General features: G+C 36.9%; 1 protein-coding gene across 5 annotated transcripts in view; it reads left to right on the plus strand.

The window, feature by feature from the left end:
* MBNL3 (muscleblind like splicing regulator 3) overlaps positions 1–21014 on the plus strand; it is a 117932-nt gene that overhangs the window by 38052 nt on the left and 58866 nt on the right. Inside the window, exon 1 of one of the 5 annotated variants that reach the window (XM_077145084.1) lies at positions 5003–5197. The exons of the other annotated variants lie outside the window; for them this stretch is intronic. Coding sequence (XP_077001199.1) covers positions 5021–5197 — 177 coding nt within the window. The 5' untranslated portion in view covers positions 5003–5020. Of the gene's footprint in view, positions 1–5002; positions 5198–21014 lie in introns of those variants that run through there. 5 annotated transcript variants of the gene reach the window in all.

Here is a 21014-nt window from a genome sequence, read left to right on the forward strand (position 1 = left end):
TCCAATGGACTCTTAACTGGCAGAGGTGGCCAAAGTTCAGCCAACCTAGAAGGTGTTCAATGAACAAAACTTCTTGCTAGCATTGTACAGCAGACAGGTTAATGTTAAATTACTATTTAATCTTTGTACCATTCAAAAGAGGAAACCTGAGGAATGCTGGAAAGCTCTAACTTCAGGTTTACTACTAACTACAAGATAAATCCAGAAAAGTTGAGTAAAACATGATCTCTACCCTCAAGGAGCTTACAGTCCAATAAGGGAGAGAAGTTGAGAGCCCAGTTAGCTTTACTGAGGCGTAATGTGATAATGTGCTGTAAGAGAAACACAGTATTGTGGCATGATGAAGAGGTTGGACTCCGGAATCAGACTGCTTGGGTTTGAATCATGGCTTGATCACCTACTAGCTACGTGAAGTTGTGCAAGATCAATTATTTAACCTTTCTTCACCTCAGTTTCCTCTTCTGTGAAATGGGAACAGTAGTACCCTGTCCAAGAAGAATCCGATGGGCAGTAGAGTGTGAGTAATTCCAAGGTGTTCCTCTCAGTGACTCATTTCTGTGCAATCGTTTTTGGGTTTGTGTTTAAAAGTATACTTTAAGTCAAAGTGCTTGGGGTACTATCCATGGAGAATTAGAGGCAAGTTGGTGGCAGAATACCTAGTCTCTGCTTCTAGCCTTGCATAAACTCTCATAATCATTTCTCTTCTTTGTGCCTTTGGTTTCTTCTCTCTTTAAATGAGCATGGGAATTTCTGTGAAAGTGGGGACCTTATCAGTCCTGTTCAGATCTAGAAGATTACTTGGCTTATAGTAGGTGCTGGATAAATGTTGGTCTAGTCCAAACTAGGGATGTTATGTAGATGGTGATATAAAAGATATGAACATACTTTTGAGAAGGAACAAGAAGTACTAAAAAGATGACTGGCTTTTCTTCTTTGAAATTCCCAAGGGAGATAGGGAATTATCTGTACCACATTTCTCTGGCAGGATCTAAGCATGAGATTTGGAGGCAGAGGATTTAACTTGGAGTTATGTCTCTACCACTTAAGGCTTTGTGACTTCAAACGAGTAACATCTATGAGCTTTATTTCCTTCGTTGATATTTTTGTGGTAGTAATCACTTAATGCCATTCATACTTTAGAGTTGCTTTAAAACTCCAAAGATCCTGGAAATATAAGCACTTGTGAACTGTAAACACTATCCAAGTACAAATCCATTAAAGGATGGTAACTTCCATGGTCTGCATTAGAGGATTATAAATCATAAATAACAAAACTGTATTCCTGTTACTCAATTCTGACATAGCGAAGATAAAGCTGTGTTGTCACAAAAGGAAAGATAAAGCTGAGTTGATCTAAAAAATAAAAGGACTATGGAAACATGTTCTGTCTTTTATCCCCCAGTCAGACAGCATGGCTGCATCCGAGAACTTCTCCCCATCCTCACACCAACTCCATTTCATTTAATCCCAGCTTATTAACAACTCCAAACATAGTTTTAGTCTGAAGATATGTGCTGGGTAGAACTGCTTTGAGGGATTGGCTAAGGTTCTATGAGAGCTTACAGGCCAAAAGAAGATAAAAATTCCTTTTTCTCCCATCCTCAAACTTAAACAAAATGTGGCCAATTCCTCCGTGCATTTTTCATTTATAAAAGCTCAAAGATTAAAATTTAGTATTTATTATCTATTTCTATACTTGGTGGGCCTCTGTAGAAAAATCTTTCTCCAGATCCTCGCTGTTTATGTTCTGATAAAATGTTCAACATTTATAAGTGCGTATATTCCTTTTCAGTCGTTTATTTTTCAAATGTTTCCAGGCAACCTATATAATTTAGTTGTATATCTTTAAATATAAACTTACAAACTCCAAAAATGTAAATAACCATTATTCTTTACTGCTATTTCAGAGTATTTTCTATAATATACTAAGTCAGTTAAAGTATGGAAAGGAATTTACTCATGGAATTTGCCTTACCAATACTATTTAAAAGAGTTTATATCTAAGGAGAATTTAAGTTGGGAGAAGCCAGTCCCATCAGGTTTTTAAAATTTTTTTGGTCGTCATGTCATATTAGTTTCCTTTTTATAAATAACAGCTTCAGTGACATATAATTTACATACCATACAGTTCACTCAAAGTGCACAATTTAATGTTTTTTAGTATATTCACAGCATTGGGCAACTGTTACCACAATCCATTTTAGAACATTTTCATCACCTCAACGAGAAACCTTTTAGGGCGGCGCACGGTGGCTCAGTGGCAGAGTTCTCGCCTGCCATGCCAGAGACTCGGGTTCGATTCCCGGTGCCTGCCCATGCAAAGAAAAAAAAGAGACCTTTTAGCTATTGCCATCCATTCCTCCAAGCCCTAATCAACTACTAATCTACTTTCTGTCTCTTTGCATGTCCCTGTTCTGGAATTGTATATAAATGGAATCCTACAGTATGTGGCAGTTTGGTTTTAGCTTCTTTCACTTAACTTAATGTTTTCAAGGTTTATCCATCTTAGAGCATATATCAGTATTTCTTCATTCCTTTTATGGCCAAATAATATTCCATAGTATGGATATACTGCATTTTGTTAATGTGTTCATCACTTGATGGCATTTGGATTGTTTCTACTTTTTGGCTATTGTGCTGCTATGAACATTAGTGTACAAGTTTTTGCATGGGCAGAAGTTTTCATTTCTTTTGGTCATAAAAATAAAGTGACTTTGCTAAGTCAAATGGAAACTTGATGTTAAACTTTTTAATGAACAGCCAGACTGTTTTCCAAAGTGACTGTGCCATTTTATAATCGCAGAGTCTTTTTGTGATAGCCATCCTGGTGGGTGGGAAGTGGTAGGTTGTTGCAATTTTCATTTTCATTTTCCCCATCAGGACTTTTTAAAAACTATCTTGAAATATTTTCAAGATGTCATTTGTTTGAAAACCTTAACCCTCAAAGCACAGTCATGCATAGAATGTAATGCAAGAGGATTCCAGAGTAGTTAAGAATGGTCAGAGAACTTCTGCCACTAAGGGAGGAGAACTACTACCTGAACTAGTCAAACAGAGGCCAAATTATGTCCATTTAATGAATTTTAGAAAGAGTTCCATAAATAATAGTTAAATTAAAAACATATTTTTCTCTGAATGGACAAGACAAGCTTGCTTGAATTTTCTAGATACTTAATTTCCCAATGATATCTGAAACATAAGGGGATGCTGACTTTCCCTTTAAGTTCAGAAAGGACAAATAGAAAAATTCAGATTTTGTAAAGTTACTGAAACTGTTGTTTAAAATTACATGTGTTTTCTGCAACTTTCTTCTTTTATGGTGAAGTTAACAATTAGTTAATTTATCTACTACTCAGAGCTGAGTTTACTTTTGTTTTGGAAAATCCCTGTAATTTTGGCATGTGTCTGTGGCATCATGCCAGTAAATTGACCTTTAATGTGACATCTCAGTTGAGTTGCTGGTTGATACTGGGTTAAACTGCAAACCTTAAAGCTATACAATGAACGGTGATTTCTGTCTCACTTATTCGTATATGCCAAAATCTACTTTTGAGTTGTTCGGGTATCCCTTTGTAGAGACTAAAAGGCATCCACAGAAGAAGAGTCCAGCATCTTGTCAAAGGATTGTTTTCTTTGTCTGAAGCATATTTTAACATGTCCATCCATCACCCTACCTCATGCAGTGAATCTGCAACTGTTGGTCATAACTGTTTTATGTGATCATCAACAATTACATTTCAAACACACACAGAGTTACCTCTGACAGCAATTTGAATTTTCATAGAAATTCCTGTTTTCTGGATTTTGAGAGCAGATAGCCTAGCCTTCAATGAAACCAGAGTAAAACCAGTTTAAAGACCAGTCTCTTCTAAAAACTGGAGACCCAGGTGGATAAATGCATAGATGCAGAAGGGTCTGTCAGGTCAACCTCTGTCATTTCCTGTGCATTTCTGCCCCAAATGGATCAAAATGAAACAATCGTTTTGTTTGTTTGTTTTGTTTTGTTTTAAGCTGGATCCTTTTTTCCCAGTTTTATGCTGCAACAGTAAAGTCTAAGCAGTCATTATCTTTTACTATGCAGTTTTACACTGGGAAATGCCCTTTCTATTGACAATGGCTTACTGTACTATGCTGCATTGTCAGTATCTAAATGCTTCCTGTTTTAAATAGGGTATGGTTACTCCTTTCCCAAGTCTAGAGTCTGAAACGGAAGCATTTTATTATTTTAGCTAATTTATGTTTTTTTCTTGCAGGTTTCTGAAAAGTGCCTTTTCTGAAAACTTTGCTGTTGGGATTCCACTTCAGGGTTGTCTCTCTCTAAACCCCTCTCCCCACCACAGCCCCACCAAAAACACCCTATGTGCTTATAGTTCACTGTTAGCAGCTTGTCCGTTCTTTTTTTCATTCATTCTCAATTTTCCTAATCATTTTCCTTCTCCTTGAGTTCACAGTAAAACTTTTTTTTTTTTAACAGTGGTAACAAAACGTCCTTACCAATCTTAGCCCTTAAAACCAAGAAACAGGGAGAAAGGCTTTTCTCCCCATGATCTGAGACCATTGCACAAATTGAAGGGTAGCCAGCAGCTTATGCTTTTTGCACGAATAATGGAGAATATCAACTGGAGAGTACAGAATTCTTTTGAAAGTCTGCCAGTTATTTGAAGTAACCGTGGCTGAGGAAAAAAATGAAAGCACTAGATATCTCAGCATCATAGCCTTTGAGGTTACCTTGTAAGGAGATGGCCTCTGATTTGATTTTTAGTTATTCTGATACAATTTACAGTTTGTTATTGGCTTTTTATTTGACTAGACAGGTTTGACTTTTATGCAAATCTTAAGTTTTCGTAAGATTTTTTTTGTAATCTTATGACCATTTCATAGTTTGCTTTGGTGAAATTGACATTTCACCAAAGCAAACTATCTCTTTGCATTTAGCTTGATTTCATTTTTTTAAGCTTTGAACAATCAGCAGTTATAGTGTCCGAAAGAGGGTACACGTGATTTTAATTTTACTTTCAATATGACGGCTGTCAATGTTTCCCTGGTTCGTGATACCAGGTGGCTGACTTTAGGAGTCTGTAAAGAATTTCAGAGAGGAACTTCCTCTCGACCTGATGCAGATTGCAAATCTGCCTCTACACCAAGAGTTTGCCATGTGGAAAATGCTCGTGTGGTGGCCTGTTTTGATTCTCTGAAGGTAAGTCCCATCTGAATGCACATACTATTTATTTATTTGTTCATTTCTCCCTTTTTTGAAACATGATGCGCTTTGAAATCAGTATAGTTAATAATAGCATGAAAGTGGTAAGTTTTGTTTGTTTGCTCGTTTGATTTTTAAGACAGGATGTAGCCTTCGTGCTTGTGCAGCTAAGCCAGTCAAAAGCTCATATGGCCAAAGCTATTATGACAGACAGACTTTAAGAAAAACAAGTCAAGAATTTTTATAGGAATGAGGAACTGCAGCCTTGCCATACTTTTTTTTTCACATGTAATTGAGATTTTGAATACAGTGATCATAATTTTCTCTTTACTGAATTATCACTTATTATCTATGCTATCGAAATACACTGGCAGGGACCAGGCAGTTTTCAGATGAGAAATAAAATCAGGCCTAGAGAATATAAAGTGAAAATATCACCAACTAGGGGGAAATTTCTTAGCAAAGTTTGAGCCTATAACTAAATATATTACTACAAATCTAAGTTCACTTAGTATTCTTCCTAGGCAGTTAATTGAAGGATTTCACATTTGTTAGTACATTTTGAAAGGAAAGTCCTGTTGCTGAGGTCACCAAACCTGAATATTAGGTACTAGGATGTAAGCAAGTTATGAGGGCAAATGTGGCATTATGTGGAATAGACTATATTATCCTATTGTAGCATAAGAAAATGCACTTTCATATTTAATTCATAGTTATCCTTAAATTGAGGATAATGATGTACAAATTAAAGGAAAAACTAAAAACTGATAATAGATTCCTGGCTCAATTAATAAGATTTGCTACAATGCATTAGAGATTTTCTTTTCAAAATATGTCAAAATGAATTATACTTAACAAAAACCTTTTCAATTCTTAATATTGTTTCTCCCTCATCATGATCAAGTTTACCTCAAACATTTTGGCTGCATTGCCTAAAGGAAATGTATTCCTTCATGTAATCATTTCTTCAGAAAACATTTAGCGTACAGCATCCTTGTTAAATATCTAGTTTTACTTATTTCTTGGTATCTTGGTTTGCCAGGGCTGCTGTGACTAAGTACCACAGATGAGTCCGCTTAAACAACAGAAATTTGTCTCCAAGTCTAGAGACTAGAAGTCCAAAATCAAGGCGTGGGCAGTGCCATACTTCTTCTTAAAGTAGAGAATCCATCTAGGGCTTCTCCCCTGGCTTCTGGTGGGTGGTCAGAAATTCATGCATTGCTTGCCTTATGACAAAATAGCCCAACTTCTGCCTCCATCATGTGGCTCTCTCTCTCTTTCTCTCTCTCTTTTTCTCTGTCTGTTTTTGTCCAAATTGCTTCTCCTTGTAAGGACATGGGTCATATTCAAGTAGGGTCTACTCTAATTGAGTTCAACCTCGTCTTAACTAATAACATCTTCAAAGATCCCACTTACAAAATAAGATCACATCCACAGAACTGAAGACTAGGACTTGAACATGTCCTGTGGGAGGACACAACTCCATCCCATAGTACTTGGTTACGAGGTTTTGTGTGTGTGTGTGTGTTTGTGTATGTGTGTGGTTGCAAACAGTCCACTTCAAAGATACAAGCTTGTTTTAGTAAAGTGAAAGGTAATTTCTGTCTTGGAAAATGTCTGAATTGCTCTCATTTGCAGGAGATTTTATGACTAAAGAGCTTATTCTGCCTTCTTTATTTCAGTAGTATTCATTTCATCTGTTATTATCTTGTCATCTGTATTATTTAAATCTACCACTCTAGGACTGGAAAAGGGCACTAGGGAAAGAAAGGGGGTATCTTTCATCTCGTGCTGTACAGGGATTCCGGCCCCGTGCAGTCCCTACCCCATTACTGTATCTAACCCTGAACTACCTAGTCTCACCGAACTTGAGTTTGTTTTCTCTACCAGAAGGATAATATCTTCTCTTACATAAATTCCATGATTGATACAGGTACTCAAATGGAAAGTCGTGGATCATGATAAAAGTGAATTAAATATAAGATTGTCTTCTGTTAAATCAAAGGCTTGTTTGGGGAAATCTTCAAAAAGGTTTGTTTAAGATTTATTTTTTAAAACTGAAAACTTATATTCCAATGGACATGCCCAAATCCAATTGCTGTAAATGTGATACTAGCTTTTTAAGCGTAAGTGCCACAGGCTTTATGGTTTACTCTTTGGTATAAAGTTCCTTGCAGGCTTTGTAAATTCCGTCTTTCCAGGCATCTTAGTTTCTAGAAGAAGATGTTTATTCTTCCTAATCATCAACTTCTTTCAGTTCAGTCCTCCCATTTGAAGTCAAAAGAGTGCCATAAACCAAACATTTTAAAATAATACTAAGGTGATCATTAGCATAATGTATACTGTACTGCCACTTTAAGTCTGAAAAAACGTATACTTCAGAGACTAACTAGATAACTAATGGATATTAATAAGTCACTTAATTATTTAAATAAGCTGTCTGTTCACTCCATCCAGTGTTTTAAAAATCATTTTTAAATTATGGTAATAACTTGATGACCCGTCACATAGGATAAAGATGTTTTACATATCTTTTTATTCTCACATTTTAATGAAAGCCTTGATATTTCAAGTATACAAAGCATTTCAAACACCTCATTCGCTATTTAGATAGAACTTTCATCAGAGTTCCATGTCTGCACAAAAAATTTGTAGCTATCTTCTTCTACATCATTCCTTATGCATGAAAGGTATGCTCTGTTGAAGGTAATTGACCTGAGTGGATTATACTAGTATCATATCTATAATACAAAAACAACCTACTTCAATGGATGTTGCAGCATTTGCTACTGTCTTTGAGTTTGTACCATTGAAACACCTTTGAAATTCATCTGTGGATTTTGTTTCTTCCTCCATGAGTGGTTTAATAACAGAAGCAATCATTTGATGAGTTTGGGGATGCTAGTTTTGTTGTTGTTCTGTAAAGATTCCATTAGCACTAGGTACTCCAGATGATGGTTCTTTGTCTTTATAATAGAGACAATAGATACAATATCCTATACTCACCTCGTAATGTGGGGATATTATGAGAATAAGAATGGCAAGCTGGATAGTTGATTGTGCATTGTGTTGAAGTGTTGTGCTCATCACTCCATCAATGTTTTGAGTGTTCAGTGATGGAGATTGTACCATCTTCAGATAGAAATCTGGTAATTAACAGACAGTGCAGCCCATAGATTAATTTCCGGCTACAGAGAACAATCTTGCATTATGAATTTCATGGCAAAAGCCTTAGCAGCAGTCAGAGGAATAGTATATTCCCAACCCATATATTGGGTAAGGAAGGCATATAAAACATCACATGGAATCATAGACATAATAATATTTTGGAGCTCTATTCTTCAAGGTCAAATTGGCCAGAGTCTCTGGTATATTTTTTTCTAGCATCACTAGTCATAGTAATTTTTACCAATTTAAATTTGGACTATTTTTTACCGAATATTTACCTCACCCCTGTTTGCTAAGGGAAAATTTACGAGGAACAGCAGAATCCTAGCAACATAATCCCAAGGGTCATTGGATTATGCAAGATTTAGCAGCATTTAAAAGCTCTACAAGAGAGGTCTGCTTGCCCTGTAATGGCATAAAGACAGCTCCAGACTCAAGGAAAACAACATGTTTCTTAAGAATCTCAATCTTCTATGATACTGACCTTCAAAAGGCAATATCTCTGGGAAAAAGCAATGCTTTTTTTGACATTTGAAAAACCAGTTGTGAAAGAAATATAGAATTATAATCAGTACCCAACTAAATATATATTGGTAGCTCTGCCTTACTTTTTTAACTTTTCATTTTGAAATAATTTTAGATTTCGATTAAAGTTACAAAAATAGTACAAGAAGTTCTTGTATATTCTTCAACAGCTTCTCTTTAATGTCAGCAACTTACTAGCCCAATTATCAAAGCCAGCAAATTAACACTGGCCCAATACTATTAAGTGAACTAGAGAACTTACTGGAATTTCACTCTTTTACCCTAATGTCCTTATTCTGTTCCAGGACCCAACCCGGGATTCCACGATGCATTTACTTATCATGTCTCCTTAAGCCTCTAAGTTGCTTAGTCTCTTTAATAAAGAGTGTACTCCAATCTGTAACAGTTCCTCAGTATTTCCTGTCTTTCATGACTTTTGACACTTGGCTTGAGTACTGGTCAGTTGTTTTGTAGACTGTCTCTCAATTTGGGTTTGTCTTATGTTTTCTCACAGTTAGACTAGGGTCATCCATTTGGGGAAAGAACACCACAGAACCTGTGGGTACCATAATGGGGTACATGATATTTATATAGCTTATCATTGATTATGTTAACCTTCTTCTCTTAGTTAAGGTGGTGTCATGCTAGGTTTCTCCACTATAAGTGGCCATTTTTCTTTTTGTAAGGGGAAAATCCCAATATCTGAGATGTTAAAATGTGAACAAGTATCCATCTTAGGAGCAATGGATTATGCACTTTTTTTTTGTATGCTGTATGGCGGCGGTCACATTTCATTCTTTTTCCATGTGAGTATCCCCTTATTGCAGCACCATTTGTTGAAGTGTGTTTGGTTGGTTTTTTTGTTTGCTTGTTTGCTTGGGAAATCAAACCCGGGTCTCCCGCCTGGCAGGCGAGAATTCTACCACTGAACTACCCTTGCACCCTTGGGTTAGGCACTTTTATAATCAAGAAAGGTAGGAAGGGTAAATGGAGTCAAGGCATGCTAGAGAAAGTAGCAGCAAACTCTGCTGGAGAATGGGAAGCCTGGAAAGTTTATGATGTGTGTGTCCCGGTCACATGCTCCTGGAGCAGGGAAGGGGGTGAGACACATGCTCTAGATTCAGTGCCTCCAGGTACCTCTAACTAATGAATTTCCTGCATTTGCCTTTGTTTTTATGATAAATAAAAATTTCCCCTGATTTTAAAAGTCACGCATGTTTATGGAAAGAAAAGAAAACAACTAAATCCATTTTTAACATATACAAAGATAAAAAATAATAAAATGTAATCATCATCCCCATTATTCACATACCACTGTTCACATTTTTTATGTGTTTCCTTCCAGTCTTTCAGTGTTTCATATAATTGTATCTATGCCACATAAACTTTGCCTTACTTTCTGCCTCTTAATAGACCTTGCTTTCTCACTCAGTTCCCCTGGCTGGTGCTGGAGAGTCTATCTCTCCCTCCCCATTTATGCTCTGTGTTCTTCCAGCTTCTTAAATCAGCTTCATGTTCTTCCCAGATTATCAAAAAAGCAAAAAATAACTCTTCTAACCCTGTGTCAGCCTCTAGATTTTGCATGCTCCCTTTCTTTCCTTTTTTTTGTTTTTACTAATATGCCAGTTATCATGGCTATTATACGAATTGCAAAATCTAAAAATGCTCTTTTTAGAAAACTAGAACATAGGGATAAAGATTTCGTAAAACATGTAATCCCGTTACCCAGCTGAAAATATTCACATGTGGGTGTTTGTCCAGATTTTATTTTCATGACAACTGTTTCTGAAAATAAAGGTTTCCTTTCTTCCCTGGAATGCCAGAGGATTTTCATTATCTATGAAGGAATAATATTTTAGATATATGCTTAACTTAAAAAAAGATAAAATCTTTTCAAATAATAGACAGCCGTAAGGAATTATGTTTGTGAGAGCTCTGCAATAATAATGATAAATAATAAACCTCACCATCTGTTGACCACCGACTCTATTCCAGAAACTTTACCTACACCAACTCTGATCCTTACAACAACCGTGCATAACCTTTGGCCCAGGTTCCCCAGCTGTGTGGTCTTGGATAAGGACCCAACCTCCCTGCCCCTCAGTTTCCTCACCTGAGAAAACAAGGACCCTAATGGCACTTACCTTATGGAGTTACCAAGTAATCAAATGAGATGATCCACGTAAGGGGCCTGGAACAGAGGTGACACATCATAAGCACTCAATAAATGTCAATTATCAACAAAGAAATTCCAGGTGCCCTGAAAATTTAAACATGACAAAATAAAATCAAACTAGAAAATACAGTTGAATTTTTTGTAATCTTGGGATGGAGAAGACCTTTCTAAAGATGACATAAAAGCAGAAACAGTGAAGGCAAAGGTTTGATAGAAATTACCACGCAATAAATATCACTTCTGAGTGGTAGAAGATACCATGAAATTAGAAAACAAGCAGTAATTTGGAGGTAAAAATTGTAACGAAAATTATAACAAAGTTGACAGAAGGCTGTTTTCTTTAATATGCAAAGAGCTTTGCAAATAAAAAAGTATGCTCAAAGGTATTATCCAAGAAAAGTAGGCAAAGGACATGAAGAGCAAAGCAAGACAGTTTGAGGTGGCCAGTTTATCCGTGGGGACGTTTGAGGAGGCTTGTTGTCGCAGCAGCTATGATGCAGCCCGCGCATTACAGCTGTCCCAGTCAGAATACGTTTTCCCTGCCCTGCCTCTCCCCAACCTCCAGTCCAGAGGACTTACTTCTACTTTATTCTGCATTGTCTAAATTTTATTTTACAAGTTGGAGTTTCTTGTATTCAGAAAATAAAAAAGGAAAAATAATCAGAAAAAAATAAAGATATAAAAACCTGTTAGACAGGGTTAGCTTCTAAGGGGGAGTGGATATTAAAAGGAAATTTTATGAAATTAAATAAAATATTTACATACTCGAATCCTGAGAGAAAAGTTAGGAATATACTTGAGTATTTTCTCCATCATTTGCAGCTGAGGATAAGTAATCTTTCTTTGTTCTCAATAACTTCTTTCTCCCTCTCCACCCAGTATCTATCTATCGATCTATCTAACTATATATATAATATAACTCATCCATTCACTGAATAAGCAGTTACTGAGCACCTACCATGGGTCAAGCATTGCACTAGGTGAGGGGATCTGAAGTGAACTAGACACAGTGTCTGCCCTCCAGAGCAGACGTTCTAGTGGGAGTGGGAAAGACAAAATAAATAAACATTCAGGTTAATCATATAATGTCAGGTGTGAAGAAAAATGAGGCAGGGAAAAGACACAGAGAACGGTTAAGATAAAGGCCAGGAAAGGCCCCCCTAATGGGAAAAGAGGCGTGAAGGGGGTGAGGGAGTGAGCTCTGGGGCTATCCAGAACATTCCAGGCAAAGAGAACAGCAGTGACAACAGCCCTTAAGCAGGAGTGAGCCTGGCGTCTTTTTTTTTTTTTTTTTTACGTGGGCAGGCACTGGGAATCGAACCCGGGTCCTCTGGCATGGCAGGCAAGCATTCTTTCCTGCTGAGCCACCGTGGCCCACCCGGGCCTGGCGTGTTTGAGGAACATCAAGGTCAGCAGGGTGGCTGGAGCAGATGGATACAAGGAGGAGAAAAGAGGAGGTCACAGAGGTAACAGGGGTGGGGACAGATCATGTAGGCCTGGCATACCATGATGAAGACTGGATTTTATTTTAAGAGTCTGGGAAGGTCAACAGAATCAGGAGGAGGCATGCCTACGAAAAGCAGAGCTTTCTCTATCTTTTTATGATTTTTAAATGGAAAAGGGAATAACTTCCATTAAAACAAATGACCCCGTGGAATATGTGATTTGTAGGCCAAAGGTGCCCAGACCCTAACCATCCATCCTCCAGGCCTGGACCTCAACTCCTATTCACACCTGGATGGAAAGTACTAATAGGAAACCTCACGTTTGGGTGATGTGAGGAAGGAGTTAACAGCAGGTCTGATGACTAACTTCTTGCTTGTCTCCAAGGGAACCATGACTGACCCTTAGTCAGCCCCTGGGAATTTTGCCCTCAGGGTGTTCTTTTTGTCACTAATGGATTGATGGTTTTGTTGTGTACACCTGGATCAGTGAACCATGCTGTACCAGCTTGTCAGGATTGCTTTGCACAAACATCAAGATTGATGATGTGGACCCAGTCTCATTGTTGTAGTCCCGAGTTTCAGTTGCTATGGCCTGTTGTTAGCAGGGTGTACCTGTGTGACCAGCTCCCCCATCTGAGCCTAAGACCCTGAGACTCAAAAGGCGTTCCCTGGGCAGAGACATTCCATGCATTCCCCTATAAGTTTGCTGCTAGAGAGAGAAAACATGTCCTGCATGGCCTTGGATGAGGAAGGAAATTGGAAGCTTGTGGTGGGTTTCTTTGAACTCTGCTAATGCGTATCTTCTTCCTGCTTCTTTTGCTCCATATCCTTTGCCAAAATAAATTTTAGTCCTGAGTATAACTTGCTATTGAGTCTTGCAATTCTTTCTAATGAATCACCAAACAAAGCTATTTACTTTATTTATTTATTTATTTATGCATGGGCAGGCACAAGGAATCGAACCTGGGTCTCCAGCATGGCAGGTGAGAACTCTGCCTGCTGAGCCACTGTGGCCTGCCCACTTTTTATTTTTTAATTTAATTTTTGAAGGGCTAATTTTCATAATTAAAATTTTTACTGCCCACCAATTGATAGATTAGCAAATGTGGTATAGCTATATAATGGAATGTTACTTGGCCATTAAAAGGAATGAAGTACTATGATGTGGATGAACCCTGAAAACATTATACTAAGTGAAAGAAGCCAGACACAAAAGGCTGCATAGTATATAATTCCATTTATATGGAGCATCTGGAATAGGCAAATCCATAGAGGTAGTAAGTAGATTAGTAGTTTCCAGGACCTGAAGTAGAGGGAAATGGAGAGTGGCTGCTAATGGGTACGCTGTTTCTTTGGGATCAGTTCTGTAATTAGGTAGTGGTGATGACTGCACAACTTTGTGGACAGACTAAAAACCTTTTTAAATACACTTTAAAGGGGTGAACTTTATAATGTATGAATTATACCTCAAAAATATGCAAAAAAGAATTAGAGTGTAAAGGTGTATGCAGTGAAGTTTCCCTCTCATTCCTTTTTTCCAGCTACCCAATGGACCTCACAACTGATATTTTTGGTTTTCTCTCTCCCAGATACATTTTATATATATACAAGAAATATATACATGCATATCTTTCCCCCTTTTTTTACACAAATAGTAGTATACTATACGACCACTCTTCTCCTTGCTTCTTTTAAATTAAAAATATATGAAAACTTAAAAGATGGAAACAACTATTATGCTAACACTAATCAAAAGAAATCTGGAGTGGCTGTATTTACATGGAATATAAAAAGAATTTCACACAAATGCTGGACTCTAGTTAGTTAATATGTTACTCACAGACATGTATACCTACTTTATGTGTAATGTGTATTATAATATGTTATAATATATTATAATGTGTATTTCTTGTTGAATAAGAAAGTGAATAGAGTGTAGTAATGGGAGCTATGTTTCTCACTGTGAGAGAAAGAAGCTTCAGATAAGGAAAAGAGGAATGCTAGAATGAATCCCGTGGTGCTGGATTAGAGTGGAGACATCGGTATGAACTCATGTTTACTTTAATATGTTTACAGATAGATACAGGAATAATTGTAGAAATATGTGTATGCATGCTTATGTTTCATATCTCTGTCCAATGGGTGGACCTAAGAGCAATGCACAGGGCCAGTGCCCAGATCCTGGTTTCTAAATACCATTCTCCAATAAAAGGAAACAGGGCCCCTTGGAGAAAAAGCTAATTCCATGACTGATACAGGGAAACTACAAAATGAGCCTGGACTGCCTTGTGGTGCTAGAAAGTAAGGAAGTGCCCAAAAAAGGATAAGAAGATACAGGAGTCAACCCAAAGGAACACTCAACGGCCAAAGTAGGAACAATTTGAGCAACAAACGAAACACTGATGGTATTGAATTATAATCCATAAAATAAAATAAATGTCCATGAGTCCACACTTAAACAAACAATTGAGTAAATGGGGGAGGAAGAACAGCTCTTGTTTACAGAAGAATTCTAACTAATAAATGTAGGCTGAATGAGGGAAATAGAACATTATCCATCATTAGGCAAATACCTTAGTAATAATGGTTGCCGGCAAAATCCTCTGATAGATGCTAAAATCAGTGGGCAAAGTTGGAGGAGAAACAGGATATTTGCAGAGTCTTGAAGTATCTCTTCTAGAATATTTATCAACTAAAATAGGAAAAATGGACTCTTTACAGTGGAGAAATGCAGCAGACACCACTTTTAACTAAGAGATGAAAATTAACATAATCAGTAATAAAATATATCAACATCATGTACCCTCTATTAATGTACCCACATTAGTTCTGGGGTATTCTTCACGAAAATTCATCACCTCAGTTTGATTGTGAGAAAACATACAAAATTGAGAGATAATCTACAACATAACTGACGAGTACTCATCAAAAGTGTCAAGGTCATGAAAGACAAAGGAAATATTGAGGGATTAACACAGACTAGTGGAGACTCTTAAAGGAGACATGGTAAGTAAATGCAATGGCTTGGATCCTGGAACAGATAAAGGATATTAGTGGAAAAATTGGTGAAATTCAAATAAATTCTCTAGTTCAGTTAACAGTATTGCACCCATTTAATTTGCTAGTTTTGATAAATGTTCTATGGCATGCAATTTGATATTAGGGGAAGCTGGGTGAAGGATGTACAGGGCATTGCTATTTCTTTTCCTTTTCCTTCTTTTAAAAGTAACTTCTGGCTAGGAAGAAAAGTCTGAGATGATGGTATGGTAGCCTATGACAAACTGGGATATGCCCTGTAACTACCTGTTAAAGAGTGCTTTGAAAATTATTGCTTTTTTTGCTTTCTTTGCTTTGTATATATGTTATACCGTAAAAAAAATTTTTTTAAAATAATTTTGGGTATAGTAATGAGGAACATCTGAAATCCTTGAGATGACTGATCCTGGAATTGACTCACAAAAGATTAAGATGATTAAACAGTTAAGAAAGCTTTCATACCTTTAACAGCACTTCACAACCTTAACAAATCAAGATTTCTGGACATAAAAGGAAATCCATCCAGTTCAAAACTGTTATCATTTTACAGATAAGCAACTGGAGGTCCAGTGAGAGAGAGTCACTTGCCCAAGGTCATGTAAATGGTTATCAAAAGAGGCTGACAATTTCAGTCTAGTATTCAACCGAGAAGAAGGAAATGGAGAAAACATCAATCTGACTATCGTTTAACTAAATCAAAGGCATCCAGCTTTTATCATGTTCATGCTGTCCCACAGATATTAAGATGCACTGCCTGTGAAGTTTTGTGGTTCTATTTTTGTACTTATCTAGAGAGAAAAGGGGGGAGAAACCAACTTTTTTCTTCCCCTAATTCCTGTCTCATTTATAGTTTCATGAGAATAATCAAGACTTTAAATTAAGGCTCGTATTTAGTTTATTGACAATCGTTTGGGCTATTTTTTAAGGGTGTTTTTTAAAGGAAAATTTTAGATAAAGTTTAATAACTTTATCTAAAAGTTATCCATTATTTTATCCATTATTTATCCATTATTTAAAATACTGTTTTATAGGAACAGAGCCCCAAGATAATTTCTTTCTCCCCATTGCAGCCAAGTTTGCAGTTGGCCACCTGGTGAGAAAGGTCTTGTGATAGGGCCAGGATGCATTCCCGGACCACAATTTGGTACTCTTAGACGATTGATCCTTTGGCACGGGAACCAAGTTTTGTGTGAAAGATCTGTAAATTTGAGGTTTGAGAACTCTGTATCATATGCCAACTCTTCTTGTTGTGAAGAAACTCTTATGTGTTAGGGAAATATCTGCCTGATCCTATGTGATCATTAAGTAATTCTCTTCATATAGCACAGCTGTGTGAAGCTATTGTCTTTTTCTCTATTTCAAGTTCTTGTGAAATGTGGATACAAGGTGCTTCTGTGCATCTGGAAATAGCAATTATTTCTTCTAGAAACATGACTTTATTCATACAACATCATTTACTTACTGCTCTTTTTGCCCTTACAGATTATCTGTCTGCTTGTCCCATCCCTGGGGTTACCCTGTTTCCCTCTGTCTCACTTCAGTCTGTTGCTTGATTGTTGACCTATAGGGTTATGTATTCCAGAGGAGTCTGAGCCATCTGCTCTTTCTTCGTTATCTCTAAACATCGTTTCATTTTCTTCTCTATTTCTTCCACTGCGTAATCAGTCTTCAGTTTCTTAAGTATTTATTTCTGTGCCTTCAGTTCTCACTCCAGGGTCAAGTTTTACGGCTACTAGTTAGAAGTTTTAATTCACGCTTTTTTATGTCTTTCTGAATACCATTTTCCTTCAAGTCAGGAAAAGATTCCATTTGTTTTTCCACCTTTTATTTTCTAAACGGCCTTCACTGTTTGGATTAACCATGTTGTCTCTAGAGTCAGAGACTTTAAATGTCTTGTTTATGGTGTGTTTATATAATATTCCTTAACGGCATGTCTAATCTGTTATTGAGATAAGTAGATATGGCTGTAGGATACATCTGTTGAAAGCTTTTTTTAACTATTGCTTGATTGCAAGCATTTGGATGTGTGTTTTAAACTAGCTTTTTTTCCTATCATAAATGGTCATATGTTTTTTCTATTGAAACTCTAATTTTTATTTACTCACTAGAAATTGAAAGGAAATAAATTAGCCTTTTACTCCTACTCATATTCTTTTGGAACGACTGTGGACAGTGAAGGCAGCTTTCTCACTATGAAAGCTAGCTGTAAGTTTGAAGATGTATAGTCTATAGTAAAACAACTGTGCTAGATATGACAAATTCCCTAAACCGAGACATATAATACATCAGCCATGCTGTTAGCTGACTCCATAGTGGTAATGTCCTGATTTCTGTCTTTATTGTTCAGAAATGCAAACAGAAAAACTTTTTCTTTGTGACTTTAATCTGTCACTCAGTTCCAGATACATTTTGGAGACCACATTGTTTTAAATTACAGCGTTTTAAGACCACATTGTCCCATTGTCTCAAAGCCTTTGTTTCATCCCCCTATTTGTGGAAGATAGTAACACTGAAGGAACAATGTGAGAATTTTTAATATCACTAGAACTCTATGTTCTCGTTTTAAACATTTGACGAATAACTATCCCTGAAATTGTCTTTTTGCTGTTAGTGTTTGTCCTTATCACATGCTCTGTTTAGAGGATCTCACAATGTTTCTAGCTTTTATAAAAATACAATCTCTAGAGTTTTCGCAGTTTCCTTGTTATTTCACTTTTTCGTTAGCCAGGCAACCATTCTGTATAGAAACAGATTCAAACTTAAGTACAAAGAAACTGAAATGTTTTAAAACCATGTCTCTCTTTATTCTGTCAATACCCCGCTACAGGAAGGGTTTCATTTGGCTATATTGTCTTATTTTTCAAAGGAGCCTTAAAAGTGGTCTTGATAAATGCCTCTTTCTTGGGTGAATTAAAGATGTTAACCATTGTAATATTTGGAAGCATGATATCAGCAAGCAGCATAAGCATAGAAAATGTTGCCTTGTAATAATAGCTCTAACAAGGGCTCCTTGTGTGGCCTTGAGCAAATCATGAGAATGCTACTACTTCTGTTTCTCTTCATACAGGGCTCAAGCAGCAGCACTCAATTTGTAGGATTATTGGCTGTGCTTTACTGAAAGGATTTTATAAATGCCAGGGGTCAGTTAATGCTAAACGTCCTGTTAAGTCCATTAAGAGTTCTATATACATTTAATTCCCCAGAGAAATGATTCATTCAGCAAACATTGAAATCTCTTACTTGTTAGGCACTGGGCTCGGTGCTAATGCCAAAGACAAAGTTATATGGGATGTGGTTCCTACCTGACTTCTTAGTATGGGGCAGTTTGTATTACATGCCATAAGCCAGGTACAGACTAACCACTAACAAAGATATCCAAGGAAAGGGGCAGTGGCTGGGATTACAACCAGTTGTGGTGGTTAATGATGCAGTCATGGAGAAGTACTGTTTGTGAGTCTTTAAAGGAGGAATGGGAAGATATTTCAAGCAGAGGGGATAACACAAGCAAAGACCAAGATGGAAAACTGTGACTTGTGTTGGGGGAGTTGAGTGTTAAGTCACATTGATTGCAGCTTGTGCTGCAAATGAGTGGTTTTGAACATCACTGAGGAGTGTGGATTTCATTTTGTAGCTCTTAGGAATCTCTGACAGTTTTTAAGCAGAGAAATGACTTCATCTGCATATGCAAGATGAACTGGTGGAGTAAAAGAGACTGGCAAGAGGGAAGACCTCTTGGAAAGCTGTTGAGATATCTAAGGTACGAAATGATAAGGATTTCAATTAGGTGGCAGCCTGGAAAGGGAAAGGCAGTGATGGGGCTGAGATGTAGATGAAACCACCACAGATAAGAGGGGGTTGATATTCTATGCCAACCTACTGCTGCTGTGCTGACCTTAATATCATCAGATTTCACTAAAGTTTTAAGAAGATGTCTGCCTGACTGATTTTTTTGGTTTCACATTTGATGCCGTCTTGTCTATCACTTTATCTTTTGTGCCTAGCACGTATTGGGAGTTTGGAAAATATCTGTTGAATGAAAGGTGAGCATGGTGAATGGAGAGAGGAAGAACAATTGATGGGCTCAACTGCTAGGTACCCCATCATCTCTCTTGCATCTGTACTTCCACTTCCAGTTTGGCTTTTACTTACATATGGATAAAAATGGAATATATCCATGCCTCAGCTCTCCTTACTCAACCACATTTTAACCTAGATTTGATGGCCTACACGTTGCTGATTTTTGCTAATTTAATTCTGTCCCTTAGCCTTATAGAAATGTTCTTTGGCCAAATGCTGTTGGATGCTCTCCAAATGCTGCATTTTGAATGCTTTTACCTTATATATGAATGTTTAAAAAATTCGCTGAGGAGCCACTGTTAAATATTATTTTAATATAGTGTGATAATCTAGTAATATTCAAGCATTGTTTTTGGCTTAAAATGTTTGAAATTGGATTTTATAGCAGATGGCCAATTTGCAAATCAAGATATTCTTAGAAGCATGTTAGTGCTAATAAGGTCAATCTAATTGAAATACAAAGTCACAGTCTATAATGAAAGGGTCTTGTGTAAAAGGTGACTGCCTAGGCCAATGCAAATATATATTTAAAGTGTTCTCAATAATTATTGCATAAGATACACAGTAATATTTTGAAAGTCTAAAGAATTTGAACGTAGGAAAGGTGAATAAAAATTCTAATAGCGAGAGCTTATACATTGAAACTTTCAAATAAATACAAGTAGAGTCTTCAAAAACCAGAATTTAGTCGAAGCAATCTACTTTTATGGCGAAAGAGGGGAAATAATAAGTAATTTCAAGAGAGATTTAAAAACAAATCTCTAGACTTTGGGGTTTATCTTGGAGTTCATGCATAGTTAGCCCAATCTCTTAAAATGTTTCCAACTAAAATCTCTTTTTCTGGGCAGTGGTTGTTGTTTTTCAGAATTGGATGATCCTGAAGTCTGCGCAATCCTTAGTCATCAAGATGTGATTTAGTTTTCAGCAACTGGTCTTACTTCCAAGAACAGGAAAGGTACCATTTAATAGTGTTCAGCTGATGTCATTCACACTTGCAGATGAGAGCCATGATTGTGACTTGGGAATGTCAACAGGCAACTGAAGGTTAAAACAGAACCAAGACTATCTCCTACTTCTTCTGGGTTCAAGGGCTCACTCTGATGGTGCATGCAATTTACACCATCTTTTAAGTATCAGTGATACATATTTAAACATATTTCACCCCAATTTTTGCCATTCTCCCTAGAAAATGCTTCCAAAAGAAAATACTTTTCTAGAAAGAAAAGAAAATAGGAAACTCCTTGTGAGAAGGGCTTTTCATTCTGAAATACTTCAGCATCCATAATAATGAAGCAAAACCAGGATGAGAGTATAAAGAATAAAGTACCATACTAATGAAAGGGGAGTGATAAAGACCCCCTCCAAGAGAAGATTATTTGTGCCTTTT

Source organism: Tamandua tetradactyla, chromosome X, assembly GCF_023851605.1.
Source record: "Tamandua tetradactyla isolate mTamTet1 chromosome X, mTamTet1.pri, whole genome shotgun sequence".
In the NCBI taxonomy this organism is placed as follows: domain Eukaryota; kingdom Metazoa; phylum Chordata; class Mammalia; order Pilosa; family Myrmecophagidae; genus Tamandua; species Tamandua tetradactyla.